This window comes from Mauremys reevesii, linkage group 1 (genome assembly GCF_016161935.1).
Source record: "Mauremys reevesii isolate NIE-2019 linkage group 1, ASM1616193v1, whole genome shotgun sequence".
NCBI lineage: Eukaryota > Metazoa > Chordata > Testudines > Geoemydidae > Mauremys > Mauremys reevesii.
Window position 1 is genome coordinate 269,679,802 of NC_052623.1, and position 20,041 is coordinate 269,699,842.

General features: G+C 46.8%; 1 protein-coding gene across 2 annotated transcripts in view; it reads right to left on the reverse strand.

Annotated features, from left to right (window-relative positions):
• MRTFA (myocardin related transcription factor A) overlaps positions 1 to 742 on the reverse strand; it is a 149,098-nt gene extending 148,356 nt beyond the window's left edge. For both annotated transcript variants that reach the window (XM_039489400.1, XM_039489391.1), the window contains exon 1: positions 705 to 742. In XM_039489400.1, the coding sequence (XP_039345334.1) occupies positions 705 to 742 (38 nt within the window). The remainder of the gene's footprint in view (positions 1 to 704) is intronic.
• Between the last annotated feature and the right edge of the window lie 19,299 nt (positions 743 to 20,041).

The window sequence follows — 20,041 nt, forward strand, 5'->3', positions numbered from 1 at the left end:
GGGTCACTGCAACTCTAACTGCAACTTGTATAATTTTTCAAAACACTGAACAATGTGGAAGTTTTGTTTTCCTATATTCACATACTTTAAGGCCAGACAGGACTATTATGATTGTCTACTCTGACATCTCGCACAACACAGGCCACAGAATTTCAACCAGTTTTGCATCACTATAAATTTACTAGATACAATTTAATTTTAAGCAGGTTCCACTGTATTTCTAAAAACATTTTAGGTATTTGTTTAATATAGTGAAACTTGTCTGAATCAACCACTCAAGGAACTGACAAATCCTTAACTTATTGAAGGTAATTTTCTATTATAGGTGCAGAAGAGTTGTATTCTGGGTAACAGTGAATACTCTGGGGTAGTCTCTTGATTGAATATTCTCATAAAGGTGGTCTCTTGTATAGGTGTTACTACAGAACAATTCTCAAATATTTTCATAGTGTGGACCACTTATTAGGATAGAGCCCCTCTGTTGCACACCTCTCCCAGCCACCCAATTCAAACCGTCCCTGTAAAATTTAGAGACTGATGTAATTAAAACAATATTAGTATAGTATTAATGAGATGGGATGGAAAAACTCCCTTTAATGAATGGGAACAGTTTCTGAGTTACATTTCCCACCCCCCATTCTATATTTGGGCTGCTTATTTCCTCTATCTGGATGTAAGACTTCACTTTTATTGGGGCCAGTCACCTTTTGTTGCTTACAGCTCCCATGACTCTAATCACCATAACTAACTGTAGTCTGCTTCAGTTTTCCTGTACAGCTATTATCCCTGCAATTGAGGGTAATCTGCAATATGATCAGAGATCAATGGTAAGAGAAATCAAGAAGTCATATTTTGTTTGCAAAGCAAGGATACCCTAACTCAGGGGTTGGCAACCTTTCAGAAGTGGTGTGCCGAGTCTTCATTTATTCACTCTAATTTAAGGTTTCGTGTGCCGGTAATACATTTTAACATTTTTAGAAGGTCTCTTTCTATAAGTCTATATTATATAACTAAACTATTGTAAGTAAACAAGGTTTTCAAAATGTTTAAGAAGCTTCATTTAAAATTAAATTAAAATGCTAATCTTACGCCGCCAGCCTGCTCAGCTCGCTGCCAGCCTGGGGTTCCGTTCACCTAGGCCAGCAGCGGGCTGAGCAGAGCCTGCGGCCGCGACCCCAGACTTGGGGAGGGGGGTCCAGGGGTCAGGGCAGAGGGCTGGCGGAGGGGGTTCAGGGCAGAAGGCTGGGGGGAGGTTCAAGGGTCAGGGCAGAGGGCTGGGGGTGTGGAGGGGTGCAGGGCAGATGGCTGGGGGTGTGGAGGGGTTCAAGGGTCAGGGCAGAGGGCTGGGGGGGTGGAGGGGTGCAGGGCAGAAGGCTGGGGGGGTTCAAGGGTCAGGGCAGAGAGCTGGGGGTGTGTGGGGGTGCAGGGCAGAGGGCTGGGACTGTGGGGATGCAGGGCAGAATGCTGAGTGTGTGGGGGGGGTCAGGGTAGAGGGCTGGGGGTATGGGCGGTGCAGGACAGAAGGCTGAGTGGGGAGGTCAGGGCAGAGGGCTGGGGGTATGGGGGCTGCAGGGCAAAGGGCTGAGTGTGTGTGAGGGTCAGGGCAGAGGGTATGGGGGTGCAGAGAAGAATGCTGTGTGTGTGGAGGGTCAGGGCAGAGGGCTGGGGGTATGGGGGGTCTAGGGCAGAATGCTGAGTGTGTGGGTGGTCAGGGCAGAGGGCTGGGGTATGGGGGTGCAGGGCAGAATGCTAAGTGTGGAGGGTCAGGGCAGAGGGGTGCAGGGCAGAATGTTGAGTGTGTGGGGTGGTCAGGGCAGAGGGCTGGGGGTATGGGGTGCAGGGCAGAATGCTGAGTGTGTGGGGGGTCAGGGCAGAGGGCTGGGGTATGGGGTGCAGGGCAGAATGCTGAGCGTGTGTGGGGATCAGGGCAGAGGGCTGGGGCATGGGGTGCAGGGCAGAATGCTGAGTATGGGGGCAGAGGGCTGGGGTGCAGGGCAGAATGTTGAGTGTGTGGGGTGGTCAGGGCAGAGGGCTGGGGGCATGGGGGTGCAGGGCAGAATGCTGAGTGTGGGGGGGGCAGAGGGCTGGGGGTGCAGGGCAGAATGCTGAGTGTGGGGGGGTCGGGGCAGAGGGCTGGGAGTACGGGGGTGTAGGGCAGAATGCTGAGTGTGTGAGGGGGTCAGGGCAGAGGGCTGGGGTGCTCGGCTCATGGGGGTGCTCCCAGCCCCCTGCCCTGAGCGGCTCAGGACAGGGGGCTGGAAGGGATATGCCTGTTCCACCCCCTTTCCCCAGGCCCCATCCCTACCTCTCTCTGTGTCCTGCAGGGAGCTGCCTGCACAGTGCCGCTCTTCCCCCGCCCCCTCGCAAGGGCCATCAACTGATTGGCTCAGGGAAGGAGGGGGGCGGGGCAGGAAAGCACCACGCTGGGGGAAGAAGCAGGGGAGGAGGAAGCTTGGCTGCCGCAGAACCAAGCTTCTGCCTCCTGCCCCCACAGGGGAGAGTGGTGGGCTGGGGGCTGAGTGGGGCTGGGGGCTGGGACTGCAGCAGGCAGCTGTATGCCGCTCAGAATTGGCTCGCGTGCCATCTCTGGCACGCGTGCCGTAGGTTGCCGACCCCTGCCCTAACTGGTGGAAGATGCAACATTCCTGTTAGGATTTAGGGATACAAGGGTCTGTGCAAAATACAGATTTTTATGGAATGAACACAAGCAAAATGCACTAAGAGCCAAAGCATCCCCCTGCTTTACAATCAAAAGCAAGTACCAAACTTTGAATCCAAGGATCTCTTGTTACTTCATATTTAAGGGGAGAAGCTGCCATATCACTGTTATCATGATACTTTCAGACAACATTCACCCACACACACTTTCTGAATACCATTTCTTGCTGTAAAAAGAACAGGAGTACTTGTGGCACCTTAGAGACTAACATTTATTTGAGCATAAGCTTTCATGGGCTACAGCCCACTTCATCGGATGCATGCAGTGGACACACACACACACACACACACACACACAACATGAAACAGTGGGTGTTACCATACACACACTAATGAGAGTGATCAGTTAAGGTGAGCTATTACCAGCAGGAGAGAAAACAAACTTTTTGTAGTGGTAACCAAAATGGCCCATTTGCAGCAGTTGACAAGAAGGTGTGAGGAAGGGGGGGAGAAATGAACATGGGGAAATAATTTTACTTTGTGTAATGACCCATCCACTCCCAATCTTTATTCAAGCCCAATTTAATGGTGTCCAGTTTGCAAAATAATTCCAATTCTGCACTCTCTTGTTGGAATCTGTTTTTGAAGTTTTTTGTTGTAATATTGTGACTTTTGGGTCTGTAATTGAGTGACCAGGGAGGTTGAAGTGTTTTCTGACTGGTTTTTGAATGTTATAATCCTTGACGTCTGATTTGTGTCCATTTATTCTTTTACATAGAGACTGTCCTGTTTGGCCTATGATTCTATGACCATGTCAGCTAAAAGTTTGCATGGTGCAGTAGGGAACACATACACAGATGTAATGCACAAAGGTCTTTGCTATATGTTTTCCTCGCAAACATGATTTGCAATACTTGTTGCACCATCAGTATACACTAATGCAAAAAATCAGTTTTCACATGTGATCACTCTGCCTACATCAGGACATACAAGTATTTCTCATGCAAGGTTCTAGGGTTACCCAGGTGAAGAACCGGAGTCTTCTAGGTAGCTCCTGATCCACCATGCTGTTCGAGTTATTTTAAATATGCATTACCCACATAGAGAAAATCCTAGGCCTCAGCTAGGGACAGGGTACATACACGTCACTGAGAAAACTAACCCAATGCAGGTGCAGACAGCATGGAGACTTTCTGATGCACACACCATAATATAAACACAGCCCCCAGGACTGTAAATAATATGAGGAAACAGTTGCTAAACATTAAGTGGGAGTACATAGGAGGAAAGGGAAAGATACAGCAGGTCATTACAGGAGGGGTTACGAGCAGTGGGGGAATTCAGTACTTCAGGTGTCTTAGAGAGGGAATACTGCAGCACGCTGGAAGAGGGCTCATCGGGGGTGACATATTTGACGGGCAGACTCATAGGATGATGAGATGTTTTATTAGAGCAGAGAGGCAGGAGGAAGAAATGAGGTGTCTCAACTTTGGGGGGCGGCTCATGAGGATGAGGTAGTGAGAGATGAGATGTTACTGGGGGGCAGAAGAGACGTCTCTCTCTGGGGGGCTCATAAGGGAATGAGGGGAGAACGAGGGATCTCAACAAGGGGGGGGCAGCAACAAAGCATCTCACTGGGAGGGCTCATGGAGGGGCCTCTTCCTGCGCTGGGGGATATGGGGTGTCTCCCTGGGGAGCTCAGGGGGGGTCTCCCTGCGCTGGGGGATATGGGGGGTCTCCTGGGGAGCTGGGGGTCTCGGGGTCTCCTGGGGAGCTCAGGGGTCTCCTGGGGAGCCTGGGGTCTCCCTGCGCTGGGCGATACGGGGTCTCCTGGGGAGCTCGGGGTCTCCTGTGCTGGGCGATACGGGGGTGTCTCCTGGGGAGCTCGGGGTCTCCCTGCGCTGGGGGATATGGGGGTCTCCTGCGCTGGGCGATATGGGGTCTCCTGGGGAGCTGGGGGGGGTCTCCGTGCGCTGGGCGATACAGGGGGATCTCCCTGGGGAGCTCGGGGGGTCTCCGTGCGCTGGGCGATACGGTGGGTCTCCCTGGGGAGCTCGTGGGGGGTCTCCCTGCGCTGGGTGATACGGGGGGTCTCCCTGGGGAGCTCGGGGGGGGTCTCCCTGCACTGGGCGATACGGGGGGATCTCCCTGGGGAGCTTGGGGTCTCCTGCGCTGGGTGATACGGGGGTCTCCTGGGGAGCCTGGGGTCTCCCTGCGCTGGGTGATACGGGGATCTCCTGGGGAGCTCGGGGGTCTCCTGCGCTGGGTGATACGGGGATCTCCTGGGGAGCTTGGGGGTCTCCTGCGCTGGGTGATACGGGGTCTCCTGGGAGCTCGGGGGTCTCCCTGCGCTGGGTGATACGGGGGGTCTCCCTGGGGAGCTCGGGGGGGGTCTCCCTGCGCTGGGTGATACGGGGGTCTCCCTGGGGAGCTCGGGGGGGTCTCCCTGAGGCAGTGAGTGCGGAGGGAAAGGCGCCGCAGACAGCGAGCAGGGACCCGGTCTCCGGGGGAGGGGGGGCGCAGAACCATCCGCGGCGCTAACAGGCGGGGAACGGGCCCCAGTGTCTCCGAGGAGGGGCGGATCCCGCCCCCCTACATGGAGGGACCCTGCAGCGGGGGGGGGGGGTCTTGGTTGTCTCAAAGCCTGAGCCTCACACTCACCTGGTCACGGCTCCATCCCGGCCTCAGCATCGCCTCGCCCCCTGCCGGAGCCGCCGCCCCCCGAGAATAAACTTCCCCGAACTGGTGGTAACCCTGCCTCGCCGCCGCCGGCTCCTCAGCCACGGAAACTGTCCCGCCCCGCCCGCTCCTGGGCTAGATGATTGACGGCTCGTGTTGCCAATCGGCATGCGCAGAGGTAGTTGAGTGTCACGAACGCCAACCAGTGGCTGTCGAGCGGCCTGGGAAGCTAACGGACATGAATGGGAAGGGCAAGAGGGGATGGGACGGAACTACTTGTGACTGGCTTACAAAGCAGCCAATTAGAAGATAGAATTCATGACCTCGGCAGTAGGCGAGGTTAGAGCGTTTTGCCCTCCGGGGAACGAGATGTCTGGACTCTTAAAGGGATAGTACCCAGTGGGCCTCAAACTTCCCTCGAACTCCCTCCGTGTGTGCATGGGCGGCAGGGCACCGTCCGTGGGCGGCCTTACCAGAGGGAGGGCGGCACGATGAGTGCGGCAATGGAAATCTCGTTTCACCGACACTCTGCCCCACCCCCACACTGCAGGCCCAAAAAAGAGACATCCCAAAATACTGGGTCAGCACCTTAGTATAAATCTGTGCGGGGAGCCCAGGACTGGGACAGCAGGGGAGCTGCAGGGCAGGAGCAGGACACTGGCAGGGCTGGGCGGGGAGTCCAGGACTGGGACAGCAGGGGAGCTGCAGGGCAGGGTGAGGCTCCATCTTTCCACCATTCTGTAGAAAGCATTTTTTCAGCTGTCAGGTTTAGACTTGTGAACATTCAAATTATTTTTAATAACTTCTATTTAAAATATCAATTTTATTTGTAATCTTTTTTATTTGTATCCATTTAAATGTTCACAGTTGCAGGAATTTATGGGAGGGGGTCAGACAATAATTATTTAATTACAGTAGAAAATTATATTTAGAAAGCTAAAGCTTTATAACCTAACACACAAGTTGTCAACATCATGTCAAAATATACAAAATAAATACAGATACTCTCCAGGTTACGCAAACCCTACTTACGCAAATCCACACTTTCGGAAAAAGTTCCGTAAGTGCTGTAAACTAGATTTTTTATTTTATTTATTTATTTATTGTGTAATGGTCAGGTATATGTTCCCAACTTACGCACAATTCGAGTTCCGCAAGGCGTTCCAGATTGAAACGCTTGCATAAGTCAGTAAGCATCTGTAGCCTTAAATCAAACTGCTAAGTTCACAAGTTGTGTTTTTCTTCTTTGCCTGTTAGTAAATTACAATCATCATCTGTGGAAATACTGTTTAATTATTTGTTGTGTGTTTGGTGAAATCGACATTTACCAATTAAAATGGAATCTTTCCAAACCTAACCATATTGTACTGCAGACAGTCTATGACCTCTAGTGGTTAAAATTTACAACTCCGTCTCAGATGCAAATACAGCTACCAAGAAAAAAGAACGAGGAGTACTTGTGGCACCTTAGAGACTAACAAATTTATTTGAGCATAAGCTTTGTTGCAAGGATAGTTTCCTAGGTTAGTGTTTTTGTTGTATGGTGTGTGGTTGCTGGTGAGTATTTGCTTCAGATTTGGGGGCTGTCTGTAAACCTGTCTCCCAAGATCTGTGAGAGTGAGGGATCGTCCTTCAGGATAGGTTGTAGATCCTGTAACAAGGTTAGTTCCCTCAGTTAATTTAGTGAAAAGAGAAAAGTTTAATGCATTGAAATATACCCAAGGATGAAAATATTCTTAGGGAGTTTAAGGTTTAATGACAATTTAGGAATAATACTTATTTTCCTATCTATCCTATCTTATCTTCCCATCTATTCTAAAAATCACACTGGGGCACTCAGAGCAGAGTTTCCAAGAGGAGGGAAGGTGATGATGTCCTGTTTTCCTTCATCTCATCATATAGTGATAATACTCTTCCTGTTCTACTAGTATCTCTGGGGGATAAACAGATGCTACTAAAATTAGATATTTTAAAATCAGCAATTCCCAATAACTTGAATCCAACAGTCTTAAAAGAGCTGGCTGAAGAGCTCACTGGATCATTAATGTTGATTTTCAATAAGTCTTGAAGCACTGGGAAAGTTCCAGAAGACTGGAAGAAAATTATATTGTGCCAATTTTTAAAAAGGGTAAATGGGATGACCCAGGTAATTATAAGCCCGTCAGCCTGACATAGATCCTGGGCAAGATAATGGAGCAGCTGATACGGGACTCAATTAATGAAGAATTAAAGGAAGGTAGGTAATTAATGCAAATCAATAGATCTCAAACTAACTTGATTTTTTTTTTGCTTAATTTACCTTTATCAACCAAAATTGTAATAGTGTTGACATAATATACTTAAGCTTCTTTAAGGCATTTGACTTGATACCACACATTTTGATTACAAAACTAGAACAATATAAAATTAACATGGCACATGTTAAATGTATCCCACAGGGATCAATTCTTGACCCTATGCTATTAAACATTTTTGTCAATGACCTGGAAAAAAAAAACAAATAATCACTGATGAAACTTGTAGATGACACAAAAATTGTGAGAGTAATAAATAGTGGAGAGGACAGGTCACTGATTCAGAGAGATCTGGATCATGTAGAAAACTGGACAAGGCAAACAATAATATGAACAACTAATGTAGGCCATATTTACAGGAGGGGCGATTCTATCCTGGGAACCAGTATCTCTAAAAAAAGATTTTGGTGTCTGTGAAGGGCACAGTGGCCCCTCACTGGTAGCGCAGCGGTTAACCCTTCCTTCCTAGCAGAGGAAGCCATGCCCCTGGGGCTCTGCTGGGCATGCGCCAACTGGAGAACAGGTATAAAAGCCTGCAGAGCTGCTCAGTTTGGGCCGATTCCTGGAGGGAAAGGAGGACTTCTGCCAGCTCCTAAGGCGGGACAGCCTGTGCTCCAGGATCTGGAGGCCAGCCAAGCTGGGATGTGCCTCGATGTCACAGAAGGGAAACAGACCAGAGGACCCCCTGAAATGGAGGACCCGGAGGTTATGGTAGGAAGTGACCCAGGGGAACTTTAGAGGAAAAAGGTGTTAAAGCTGCCCAGAAGCTTGGTGTGTTTTGGGTGGATCCCTGCCAAGCTGGTGGTAAGGGGAACTTGCCACTACCAGGGCCCTGGGTGGAGAGGGTGGGCCTGGGTCCCCCTACTTCTGACATGGGAATCATCTAGACTCTGGCCACACTTTCTGGATGTTTGTGGTGATTTACCTGGACTCTGGCTGCTAGGATGAACTACCTGCTTGTGAGGGGGATTGTATGGACTCTGGCCATTGGGCTGCACTGCTCTGATGCTGGGAGTGATTTATATGGACTCAGCCTGTTAGGCCCACTACTCTGACCAAGGGGTGATTATGTGAAGGGAGGCTATTAGGCTGCATCAGACTGCCCACAGAGAAGTGAGCATGTGAACTTGGGAGTGGTGAGGTTCTGACACCCCAATCCCTCTGCCCCAAAGGGGTGGTGCGGTGCCAGGCCTGCCACAGGGTCATAGTAGATAATCAAGTGAACATGAGCTCTAAGTGTGATGTTGTGTCCAAAACAACTAATGAGATCCCGGGAAGAATAAACAGGGGAAACTCAAGTAAGAGTTATATATTTGGTGCTGGTGCAACTGCTGATGGAATACTGTGTCCAGTTCTAGTGTCAACAATTCATGAAGGATGTTGATAAACTGGAGTGGTTTCAGAGAAGAGTCACAAGAATTATTAAAAGATTAGAAAACAACCCTTATATAATGATAAGCTAAATAGATTGAGGCTAACAAAGAGATGTATCTACATGAGGAACAAACAGTTAACAATGGGCTCTTCTGCCTAGCAGAGAAAGGTATAATATGATCTAATGACTAGAAGATGAAGCTAGACAAATTCAGACTCGAAATAAGGCATCAAATTTTAATGGTGAGAGTAATTAACCATTGGAACCACTTACCAAGGGTTGTGGTGAATTCTCCTTGACTGACAAATTGTAAATCAAGATTGGATGTTTCTCTAAAAGATCTGCTCTGGGAATTATTTTGGGTAAGTTCTCTGGCCTGGGTTATACAGGAAGTCAGACTAGATTATCATAATTGTCCCTTCTAGTCTGGGAATCTAAAAATCACCAGGGTTTTTAACATTTCACCAGTAGGTCTCAAAGCAATTTGCAAAGGAGACTAAATATTGTATCCATTTTATAGATGAGGGCAAGGAAAGGCAAACTGAACCTCCCAAGATCACGCAGCACATCAGTGTCAGAGACGGAACTAAAGCCAGGTCTTCTAATTCCCAGTCCAGTGTCCTGTCCCTTGGGCCACACTATTCCTTGCTTACAGGAACAAGCACTCTTTGTGAGTGTTGAAGAGAAGGGGATTTTTACCTTTGTTTTTGATCTTTGCTTATGATAGTAAGATGGGAAAATTACCTTATTATGGGCGACTTGGGACAGTAAAGGTTTCTTTTTAAGTTTATGTATGCTGCCAGAGCACTGGATTAACACATTGTATAAAATGAAAACAACATGGTTCTACCACTTCACCCAGTTACTGAGATGCAACATCCCTGCTATTCAAGCTGTGAGCCTTTACTGGGCAGAGATGGCTAATTATATCTCATTGTGGCCCAGATCATCCCACTTTCTGGTAAAAGCTGTTGAACCAGAAGAAGTTTTAATGGAGGATAGCTATGAGGATTCCTCCATTGGGATACACATGCATAATTTCATCAGGAGAACAGGCTCCAAAACTGGTGAATTACAAATGTACTGCAGGAAGTCAAAGCCATCCCCTCAGTCTCTGTACTACTTCTACTGAGACTCTGCTCCCTTGGCAGTGGCTTCCTTAGGGGACAGGTCCTCAAAAAAAATTTAGTCTCTGGAACTGACTTGCATTTTCTAGTGAAATTGCACTGGTCTGAAGAAGGGCCTTGTTGCGTTGCAGGCGAGCCGGATAAAGCACAACAACCAATATGATTGCAAGCTGAATCATTTATTATTTACAATGCATCATATTATATAGGCTTCTCCATATTAGCAAACGTCAGACACACCAACATTACATTGCTGCTGATTGGTTCTTTGTCTGATACACACACTTTTCACATGCATGGCCCTTTGCTTACTGGTTTCCCATTTCCCATGCAACTTATCTGATCCCAATTAGGCCACCTGGCATTTGCCTCGCTCTGGCAGTTCCCTACTTTCTCATAACAACTTTATCTCATCCCTCTGTTCTCGTAACCACGCAACTGTAACTTTCCACCAAGGCAGCATAGGGATGATGTAACCCGACATCTCCCCCTCTTTTCTTAAAAAAAAAGAAAAACATCCAATAAACCTCTTCAAACTTCATTGCAAAGGGCGTACAAAACAGGAAAATCACTTCATCAATTAAATCATTTACAGTAATACAATTGCATCCTAGCTTACTTCTAAATTCAAAGCTATTCACAGCTTAAGGGTTCTTACTATTAACTTCTACTTTTAAACACAAAAAAAAATCACCACTTATATGCCCGTAGCCTAATACAATTACAATTACATAGCACAATATACAATCTTCAATTAATGCAACAAAATTATTTATGGCCAAACAATTACAAACTAATTTCTTTGCCTACATGTATTTACAAAAATTTCAAAACACCAAAAACTTTTCTCTCTCAGCATTTTTACAAAATTCAGCTATTATTCCCTTTAGCAACCACAGAGTTAACTTTTACTCTGCCTAACATTACTTGCTTGTAGTTAATTACCTTCTCTATCAACTACACCCTCAAGGTTATCAACCAGTTTTCCAAGCTTGTTGTCTGTTGCCCGCCGCCTGGGCCCGATCCTTTTTTCCTCTTCTTAAACCGTTCCTTACATGAACACCAACTTATTTCACTATCAATTTAGCTAGGAGGGTGTACTTCTTAACTAGCCCCCACCCTTCTAATCTCTACTGCGAGCAATTATCTATACTTTCCCACCGTGGGGGCTACATTTTCATGCATAACTTTAATTACAACATCTGCTTTCAACCTATCTATTATAATATAGGCTACATCTAGTATCAAGCAATCTACAACAACCAATAATCAGCACATAACACAAAATTAACAAAATCTAATAAGGCTAACAAAAGCACTTTACATAAAGGTACTTCGGGTTACATAAATTCAAAGCCATTCTCCCAAATTACCTAAATTTATGCCTAATAACACCATAAACTCCCCCCCCCCCTTGAGAATACTCAACAAACCTTTTGGCCGAGTTTTCTCAAACTTTAAAAACAAAAAACAATCAAACCCTAAAAAACCGGGGTAGTAATGGGGGGGGGTAATATCATTACAATCCAATTAGGGAGGGCAATATACGCTAAAAATTTTATCCAAAACACAGGGCGCAGCCTGTAGAATAAGTCCCAAAATCCAATTAACATCACATTTCTCAGCAGGAGTCCCAAATTTCTTCCTGCCAGTGTACAATTCTTTATTTCTTCACCAGGGTCAGTTCTCAATGTCTTTTTAGTCAGGAATTTCTGGTCTTTGGCAATATCAACAACGTGAGTGTTTTTTCTTCTTTTCCACCACCGTCGTGGTTCAGCTTCTACGGGGGAAAATAATCAGGACGTGGGGGCTGCAGCGGACGAGGGAGAGATTAGCCAGCACGTTACCTTGTCCTTTTCTTTCCCTGCTTGGCTTCTTTTAAACTGTAAATCCTGTGTCAGAACACCCAGCTGTTGCTGCTCATACCGGAGAAGCATAACGGTATTCCCGGCACTGTCCCCGTACGAACCTCTGCCTGCGCCATGCACTCCAAAGTTTTCCCGTCCAGGGCTCGCTTGCAGCGGAGCACCTCCTCACGTGCCTCTGCCTGCTCATGAGCCTCTGCCTGTGCCATGCACTCCAAAACTTTCCCGTCCAGGGCTCGCTTCCAGCGGAGCACCTCCTCACGAGCCTCTGCCTGCTCCCCCTCTTTCCACAATGATCCAGCTGGAAGACCTTGCATTTGATTTAACTTATTATAAATGGCCTGCAGCTGTTGACCCTGGCGCTCCATTTTCTTATAAAAGACATTAAACTGGGTAAACTGAATAGGCGTAGTCAAATTGGGATAGACTTGTGATGGCACGTGTCTCACCCGAGCCTCCTTTATTTCCCCGCATTCGTGACACCCCCAGGTCCCGTGGACACGGCATGGTTTGGGAGGGGGTGCATGCGGCAAAGCTGTTTTCACAGGCTCAGGCGTATTGGAGAGTAGTGGAACCATAACAGGGGCAACATTATCCAGGTCGGAAGCCAAAGGTATCACCGTGTCCTTGCCACCGAAAAACTCCCTGGCTCCAACCGACAACACAGAAGGCATTTCGGGCGTTGGGCGGAAAAGCTTAAAAAGGGCCGCCTGCACTCCTGCCTCGGCCACGAGAGTTTGTACTATCTTCTTTGTCTTATTCCATACTGGACTCAGGGAAAAGGCTTCCTTATCGCCCTGAGCCACCGACTTCCAAAGCTTGGAGCCTAGCCGCTCCCACACAGTTTTATTAAAAATTGTACTCGGCTTAACAAAAGGTCCCCTTCTCTGTCCCCACCGCAGCAGACGGGACAACATATCAGAGGGGAGCTTCTCTCCCTCTCTTCTTAATAAGTGAATCAGTGCAGCAGGGGAAATCTTTTCCCCCTGTCGGTTCATAATGTGCAAATAAAGCTTCTGTGTTATCTTTTCTTCAGCTAATACAGCGGTACTCACGTTAGCTGCTCTGCCCTTCTCCTCCGTGGCTTATAGCCGCTCTCCTCAGGGCTCAGGTGCGTCTCTCTTTTCGGACGCCCGGGGGCTTCTCCAGCACTCCCCGCTGCAGCTCCTCCGCTCGCCTCTGGGCTCAGGCTCCTGGCCGTTCGCCTCTGGGCTCAGGCTCCCGACACTATCATCATTCGATATGAGTCACGTCAGGGTCCGGGGGCTTCTGAAGCACTCCCCGCCGCGGCTCCCAGCCGCCCGCCTCTGGGCTCAGGCTCCTGGCCGTTCGCCTCTGGGCTCAGGCTCCTCCGCCTGGGTCAGGCCACCGACACTTTCATTCGATACGAATCACGTCGGGGTCACCATTTGTTGCGTTGCAGGCGAGCCGGATAAAGCACAACAACCAATATGATTGCAAGCTGAATCATTTATTATTTACAATGCATCATATTATATAGGCTTCTCCATATTAGCAAACGTCAGACACACCAACATTACATTGCTGCTGATTGGTTCTTTGTCTGATACACACACTTTTCACATGCATGGCCCTTTGCTTACTGGTTTCCCATTTCCCATGCAACTTATCTGATCCCAATTAGGCCACCGGCATTTGCCTCGCTCTGGCAGTTCCCTACTTTCTCATAACAACTTTATCTCATCCCTCTGTTCTCGTAACCACGCAACTGTAACTTTCCACCAAGGCAGCATAGGGATGATGTAACCCGACATCGCCTGGTCTGTCTGTCCTCCTTGCCCTGGTCTACCATAACTCCATTCCTTCCCGACAGGCAGACCCAGGCACCCAAGGCCCCCTTCCATGTGGAGGAGGATAGAGCCACATATGAAGGACTCCTCCATGTGTTGATCTGTGGGAGGATGATCTGGATGTTTTTGTGATCTGGAGCAGTGATCACCAGGGTGAAGGCCGAGACCAAATAATTCAGAATGCTTAAGGGAGATTTGAGTCCATCTGGTCAGAGGAGAAATATATTAGACCCAGATCCACAAAAGTATCAAGGTGCTTACCTCCTATTGAAACCTTATTGGGTATGTCTATACATAATTTTGGAGCAAGCCTCCCAGCCCAGAATGACAGACTTGGGCTAGCAGGGCTTGTGGGAGTGCTCTAAAAATAGTTGTATAGACAGTACATTGAAGCTGCAGCAAGGGCTGGAGCTAGGCAAGCTGTAACTTCAATATGGTCTCTATGGCTATTTTTGGAGCACTAGCAGGAGTCTGTCATTCCCAGCTAAGAAGCTTGCTCCAAAATGCTTGCTAGACATATCCACTGACTACTAGAAACAGTCATCTGGACAGGTCTGGTTGCCCCTCCAAAACTATTTTTTATATATATGATATGCAAAACATAAAAAAAAAAACCAAAGATCTGCACTGCTGATCCAAAGATTAGACCTTTCACTTGAGTATACCATTTGAATCTGTACTGGATTATTTGTGTCTGATTTAGACTATAGGATATTGTTGTCAGGGATTGTTTTCTTACATGTTCATATAGCATCAAGCATATTGGGGCTGCTCAGTGAATAATAGTATACATTATTAATAAAAATTAAATGCAAAAACTGATGTGAAAGTAACATTAAGCCTGAGAAATAAAGAACACAAAAGTCAGGATATTCAAAAGTTAGTGTCTGATGCAATTTTAATTTGACCACACTGCTAATGTTGTTAACTATCATTTCTACACTGCCAGAGAGATACATGGCACTTGACAGATATACAAGGGAAAGTGCCTGCCCTGAGGAACTTACAGTCTTCATTAGGTGTAATACAAACAAGAGTGAGGAAGGAGTGATGTTGCACTCTATATGATTTTATGAAAGGATGCTGATGAGTATGACTATAATGTAACTGGAATATGCTTCATACAAAAGGTCTCTTGTAAAGTATCTTTACAAAGCTTATCTACTGGGTGTGGTCATCCTATTTGTATAAATGTATCACTCTTGTATCTGAAACTAGAAATATGAAATATAACTCTGAGGGCCTATTGTAATTATGCAAAGTGTGGGCCATTAATGGTGGTTTGGAATCTTGATGACTTCTGTTTACCAGGACAATTGTCCGTAGATGGCTCTGTTTTACTTGAGAAACTTCCTGTATATGTGTGTGCTGGCAAGTGGGTAATAAAGTCTTACAGTGACATGTGATCATGTCACCTGAACTGGAATCCATCTTTCACCTGGTGCTTTTCTATTGAGAAGGGGGTGAGGGAACTCAGAGGGACAAAGGATTTCTGCCTTATGCAAAAGATATATAAGTGGGTAGAACAGGAAAAAAAAGGAGGAGCCATCATGAGAAATCCCCTAGCTACCACCTGAGCTGGAACAAGGGCTGTACCTGGGGAAAGGATTGTGTCCAGACTAGGAAGGTGTCCAGTCTGTGAAAGAAACTTATTGAAACATCTCTGAGGGTGAGATTTTTATCTGTATTCGGTTTTATTACTATATTAGGCTTAGATTTGCATATTTTATTTTACTTGGTAATTCACTTTGTTCTGTCTGTTACTACTTTCTGTATTTAATCAAATCATGTTTTACTTACTAATTAACCCAGAGTATGTATTAATACTGGGTGTGTGGGGAGGAAACGGACGAACAGCTGTGCATATCTCTCTATCAGTGTTATAGAGGGCAAACAATTTGAGTTTACCCTAAGCTTTATACAGGGTAGAACGGATTTATTTGGGGTTTAGACCCCATTGGGAATTGGGCATCTGAGTGTTAAAGACAGGAACACTTCTGTAAGTTGCTTTCAGTTAAGTCTGCAGCTTTGGGGCATGTGGTTCAAACCCTTGGATCTGTGTTGGAGCAGCCTGGTGTGTTTGGCTCAACAAGACAGGGTGCTGGTGTCCCAAGCTGGCAGGGAGAGCAAGGCCAGAAGTAGTCTTGGCACATCAGTTGGCAGTTCCCCAGGGGGTTTCTGTGAGCCAACCCGTCACAGAAGGGATGATGCATACAAATCATATGGGGTGGAGGGTGCATATGCATATATGCATGTACAGTCTGACTTGTGAGGAGATATGACAAGTGACTGGCCAAACTATAGGAGATAAGAGAGGTGGTTAATGCATTTACAGATGCCAGTATAGACACATCTTAGTCTCAAATTATGTTAAAGCTTTTTCCTCTGACCTAGCCATCATTAGCTGGCTGATTTCCTGTAGTCAAAGCAGAAGTATGTCTTGAGGAGGAGAGGGTAGTGGCCTAATGGATTAGTTCAAAGGGGAATGTTCCAAGCATAAGGGGCAACTGGTTTTCTCTGAGGACGTTAGAGCTGAAACCAAATTTGGAGTTCCTGGCTTCAGCTGTTAACTGAAACATTGGTGTTCACCTAATGTAAGCTCTTTTGGGCAGGCACCATGTTTTCCTGTGTGTTTTGAACAGAGGACAGCATAGTAGGGTCCTGAGCTTGAAGCTTCTGGATGTTACTACAATACAAATAGGAAAAATGGGTTGTTTTGTTCACTTGCTTTTAACATTGACATAACTCAAGCAGCTCAAATCAGTTCAGTTCAAATCTTCCCAAAAAAAAATCACCTTTGGGCAGAGACCACGCCTGGGGAATTTGTTTTAGAAAGCTGAGTGCCTGAAAAAGCATGGTTCATCTGGAAAGTACAGCATAGGCTTACTAACTACAGTTTTTACTAGCAGTAAACATACAAGCTATTAATTTAAGAGATACTGTTAGTGAAATTTTTACTCCTGCCCCTAGATGGAGCCAAACTCATATTCCAGTTGTGTGGGCTTCCTCATGCTTGAACAAAGGCCTAGTGACTTCTAGACTGAGGAAAACAGAGGATTTTTCTTTTGCTGTAATTAATATCATCTGGCTTCAGGAAATATTTCCTTCTCATTAGTACAATACCCTAATGTTGTCTCTTGGCTTCTTATTCTGCTCTCCCTATCCAATGGCAATAGGGAGGGCAAGGGGATGGTCCCATTCTGTTACTGATGTCCCCAACACAGCTTGAGGAGAAGTTTTTCAGCTGATATAAAGATTGCCTGCCTTGATAAACGTGTTAAATCTAACCCTTGGTTTCCACTATATCTTGCAACACAGTAGTCTGGTTCCAGTGGATAGGGCACTAGACTAGGACTAGAGAGCTGAGTTATAGTCTTCTCTCTGCCACTTACCATAGTGTGGCAAGTTTCTGAATCTAAAAGAGAGAGAATACTTATCTTCCTTAGCAAGATGCTTTGAGATCTTTGTTCTGTGTTTGTACAGTACCTAGCACAATGGGGTCCTGGTCCGGCTCCCAGGCACTATTCTATACAAATAACTAAATAATGTGGTGATCTGTTACCATTCTTACAGGATTTCTGAAACTCCTATGTGCTGTTAAGAGCTAGGAGATACATTTTTTTCAGGCTTAAGAGAGCAAGAGGGCAGGATCCCTCCCCTTCTCTTTGAGCATCTTCTGCCCATCAAACCATGCACACAACTGGTAACCCTAGGCATGGGATGGGGTGTGGGCTCCAGGAGGGATTTTGGGTGTGAGAGGGGACTTGGGGCTGGGGAAGGGGGTTGAGGTGCAGGAGGGGGTGGGCTCCAGGCAATACTCACCTTGGGCAACTCCCCACAAGCAGTGACATGTCCCTTGGCTCCTAGGTGGAAGCATGGCCAGTCATCTCTGCATGCTGCCTCTGCCCACAGGCACCACTCTCCCAGCTCCCATTGGGCAGGAACTGTGGCCAATGGGAGCTGCAGAGCCAGCTCTCAGGGTGGGGCAGGAGCAGCATATAGAGCCTCCATGGCTGTCCCTACACCTAAGAGCTGGAGGGACGTACCAGTCACTTCCTGGGAGCTGTGCAGATCCAGATAGGGATCCTGCCAGCCCTTTACCAACCAGACTTTTAATGGCCTGGTCAGCAGTGCTGACCAGAGCCACCAGGGTCCCTTTTTTGACCAGACGTTCTGGTAAAAAACCAGACACCTGGCAATCCTACCCGTGAATACATTCCAGAACAACATTTGCCTTCTACACAAATGTCATATTGTTCACTCCTATTCAATTTGTGATCCATTATAACCTCTAGATGCTTTTCTGCAGTACTGCTACTTAGCCAGTTATTCCCCATTTTTTTATTTGTGCATTTAATTTTTTGTCCTAAGTGCTTACTTTACACTTGTTTTTATTCTAGATAACCTTCTTGATTTCAGGCCAATTCTCCAATTTACCAAGATCATTGACAGCGATCACACTGGACTTGCCATCTATATATTTCCTATTGCAGTTCAAGTTGGTGGTCACTAACTTTAGAGCTTACACCCTTATGGCAGCTAAAATTGTTGGTGAAGCTGCAACTGAACACCTCAGCCTAGATTCTGCTCTGTTTACATTGGTGTAAATCTGTCGGGAACAACTCTCATTTACACCAGTATGACAGAGCAGACTCTAGCCCTCCATGTTTAGGGGCAGAGCTCTCTCAATTAAGGGAGCCCATCTTTGAATCCCCTCCCATTAGCAGTCTGACAGAGCCTGAGTCTAGCAACCTTCAGAGCAGCCTGAGAGACATTTATTGTCTTCAGCACTTGGCTGGCTGGCTTGGTTTTTCAATCCTTTTATTTATTTATTTATTCTTTGTAGTTGCAATCCCATGCTGCTTTGGCAATGCACACTCTACAAAGTAGTAAGTAAAAACTTTTTTCCTTTGTAGAACCCAGTGTTGCAGTGAGTAAAAAAAGCTGTTGTCAGAAACTGTTCAGCTAAAGAGACCAAGTCCCAACACCTGGTGAAAATTTCTATGAAAATGAAGGTAGGCAGGTGAAGGTTAGCTTCTCTGGCTGACCAGCACCTCCACAGATGTAGCAATACCAGCAAATGCAAGTTGCAGTCTTGGTATAGCTGACAGGCAGGGAAAAGGTTAATTTATATCTCCTTTACTGTATCTAGGTGATGTCTATGGGAACTGATGGAGAAGGAGGGAGAGAAAGTAGTTTGTACCAAATGTGAGCAGTGAAGCAGCAAGGCTGGGAGAGACACCCTCCCTTGGAATCAGAGAAGCTGTGTTACAAGAAACTGCTAGCACAGAGCCTGCAGTAATCTACATGAGACCACAGGAGTGATCAGCTGGGGAAGAGAGATGTAGCCATGGATCTGCTGCCTCTTGAACTGAATATCTGCAACAGCTCTGAACCTGGAGTCCCTCTGACTTCCACCAGTGAATAGAGCTTTTTACTCCAGGGAGGGAGGGAGGGGTGTGGTGAGGGGTTGAATGCATGATATAAGTTCACCTTTTAACCAAACTGCTTGAAAAACCTGAAGGAGAGCTCTCTGGAAACTCTAAAGCTTGTCTCTCTAACCAACAGAAGTTGGTCCAAGATATTACCTCTCCCACATTCTCTGTAAAACTTATGCAGGTTACTAGAGGTACAGAAGCCAAATGAACTGAAACCTGCCAGTAACCAGCTCAAGGGAGGGTGAAGGGTAAAATGGGATGAATATTAGAAAACAAGTGTTGTTTAAGCAATAAATAGATATTAGAAATCTGGGAACAAAAATCTGAGGGTGTAGAAGGTGCACAATGGCCAACAATGCCACCTGGTGGTCAAACGGGTCATCTCCCCCCTTGAAAACACCTGCCCTTCAGCACTCCCACCCCAAGGGTGTCCAGCCTTCATCTTCTGTACAGGGATTTGGGGGCTGCGCCCTTGAGCACTGACGGTCTATTCCAGCAGGCCTCTTACCTTAGGTGAAAGGCTCTGGTGTTGTAATAGCCTCTGGGCCTGCCCTGTCTGCAAGGCTCCAGTTCAGGACCCAATGGTGGACAGCTACACTTGACACTTAAAGTTCTAAGCCACTGTCCCCAGACCTCCTACCCATCTTCTTTAGCTTTCCAGAATAACGCTATGGCTACATTAGGGTTACTAACTACCTAATTGCACAAACCCAAACACTCTTGCCCTGCCCCGCCTATTCCCCAAGGTCACATCCCTGCCCTGCCCCTTCTCATTCCATCCCCCCTCCCTCCAT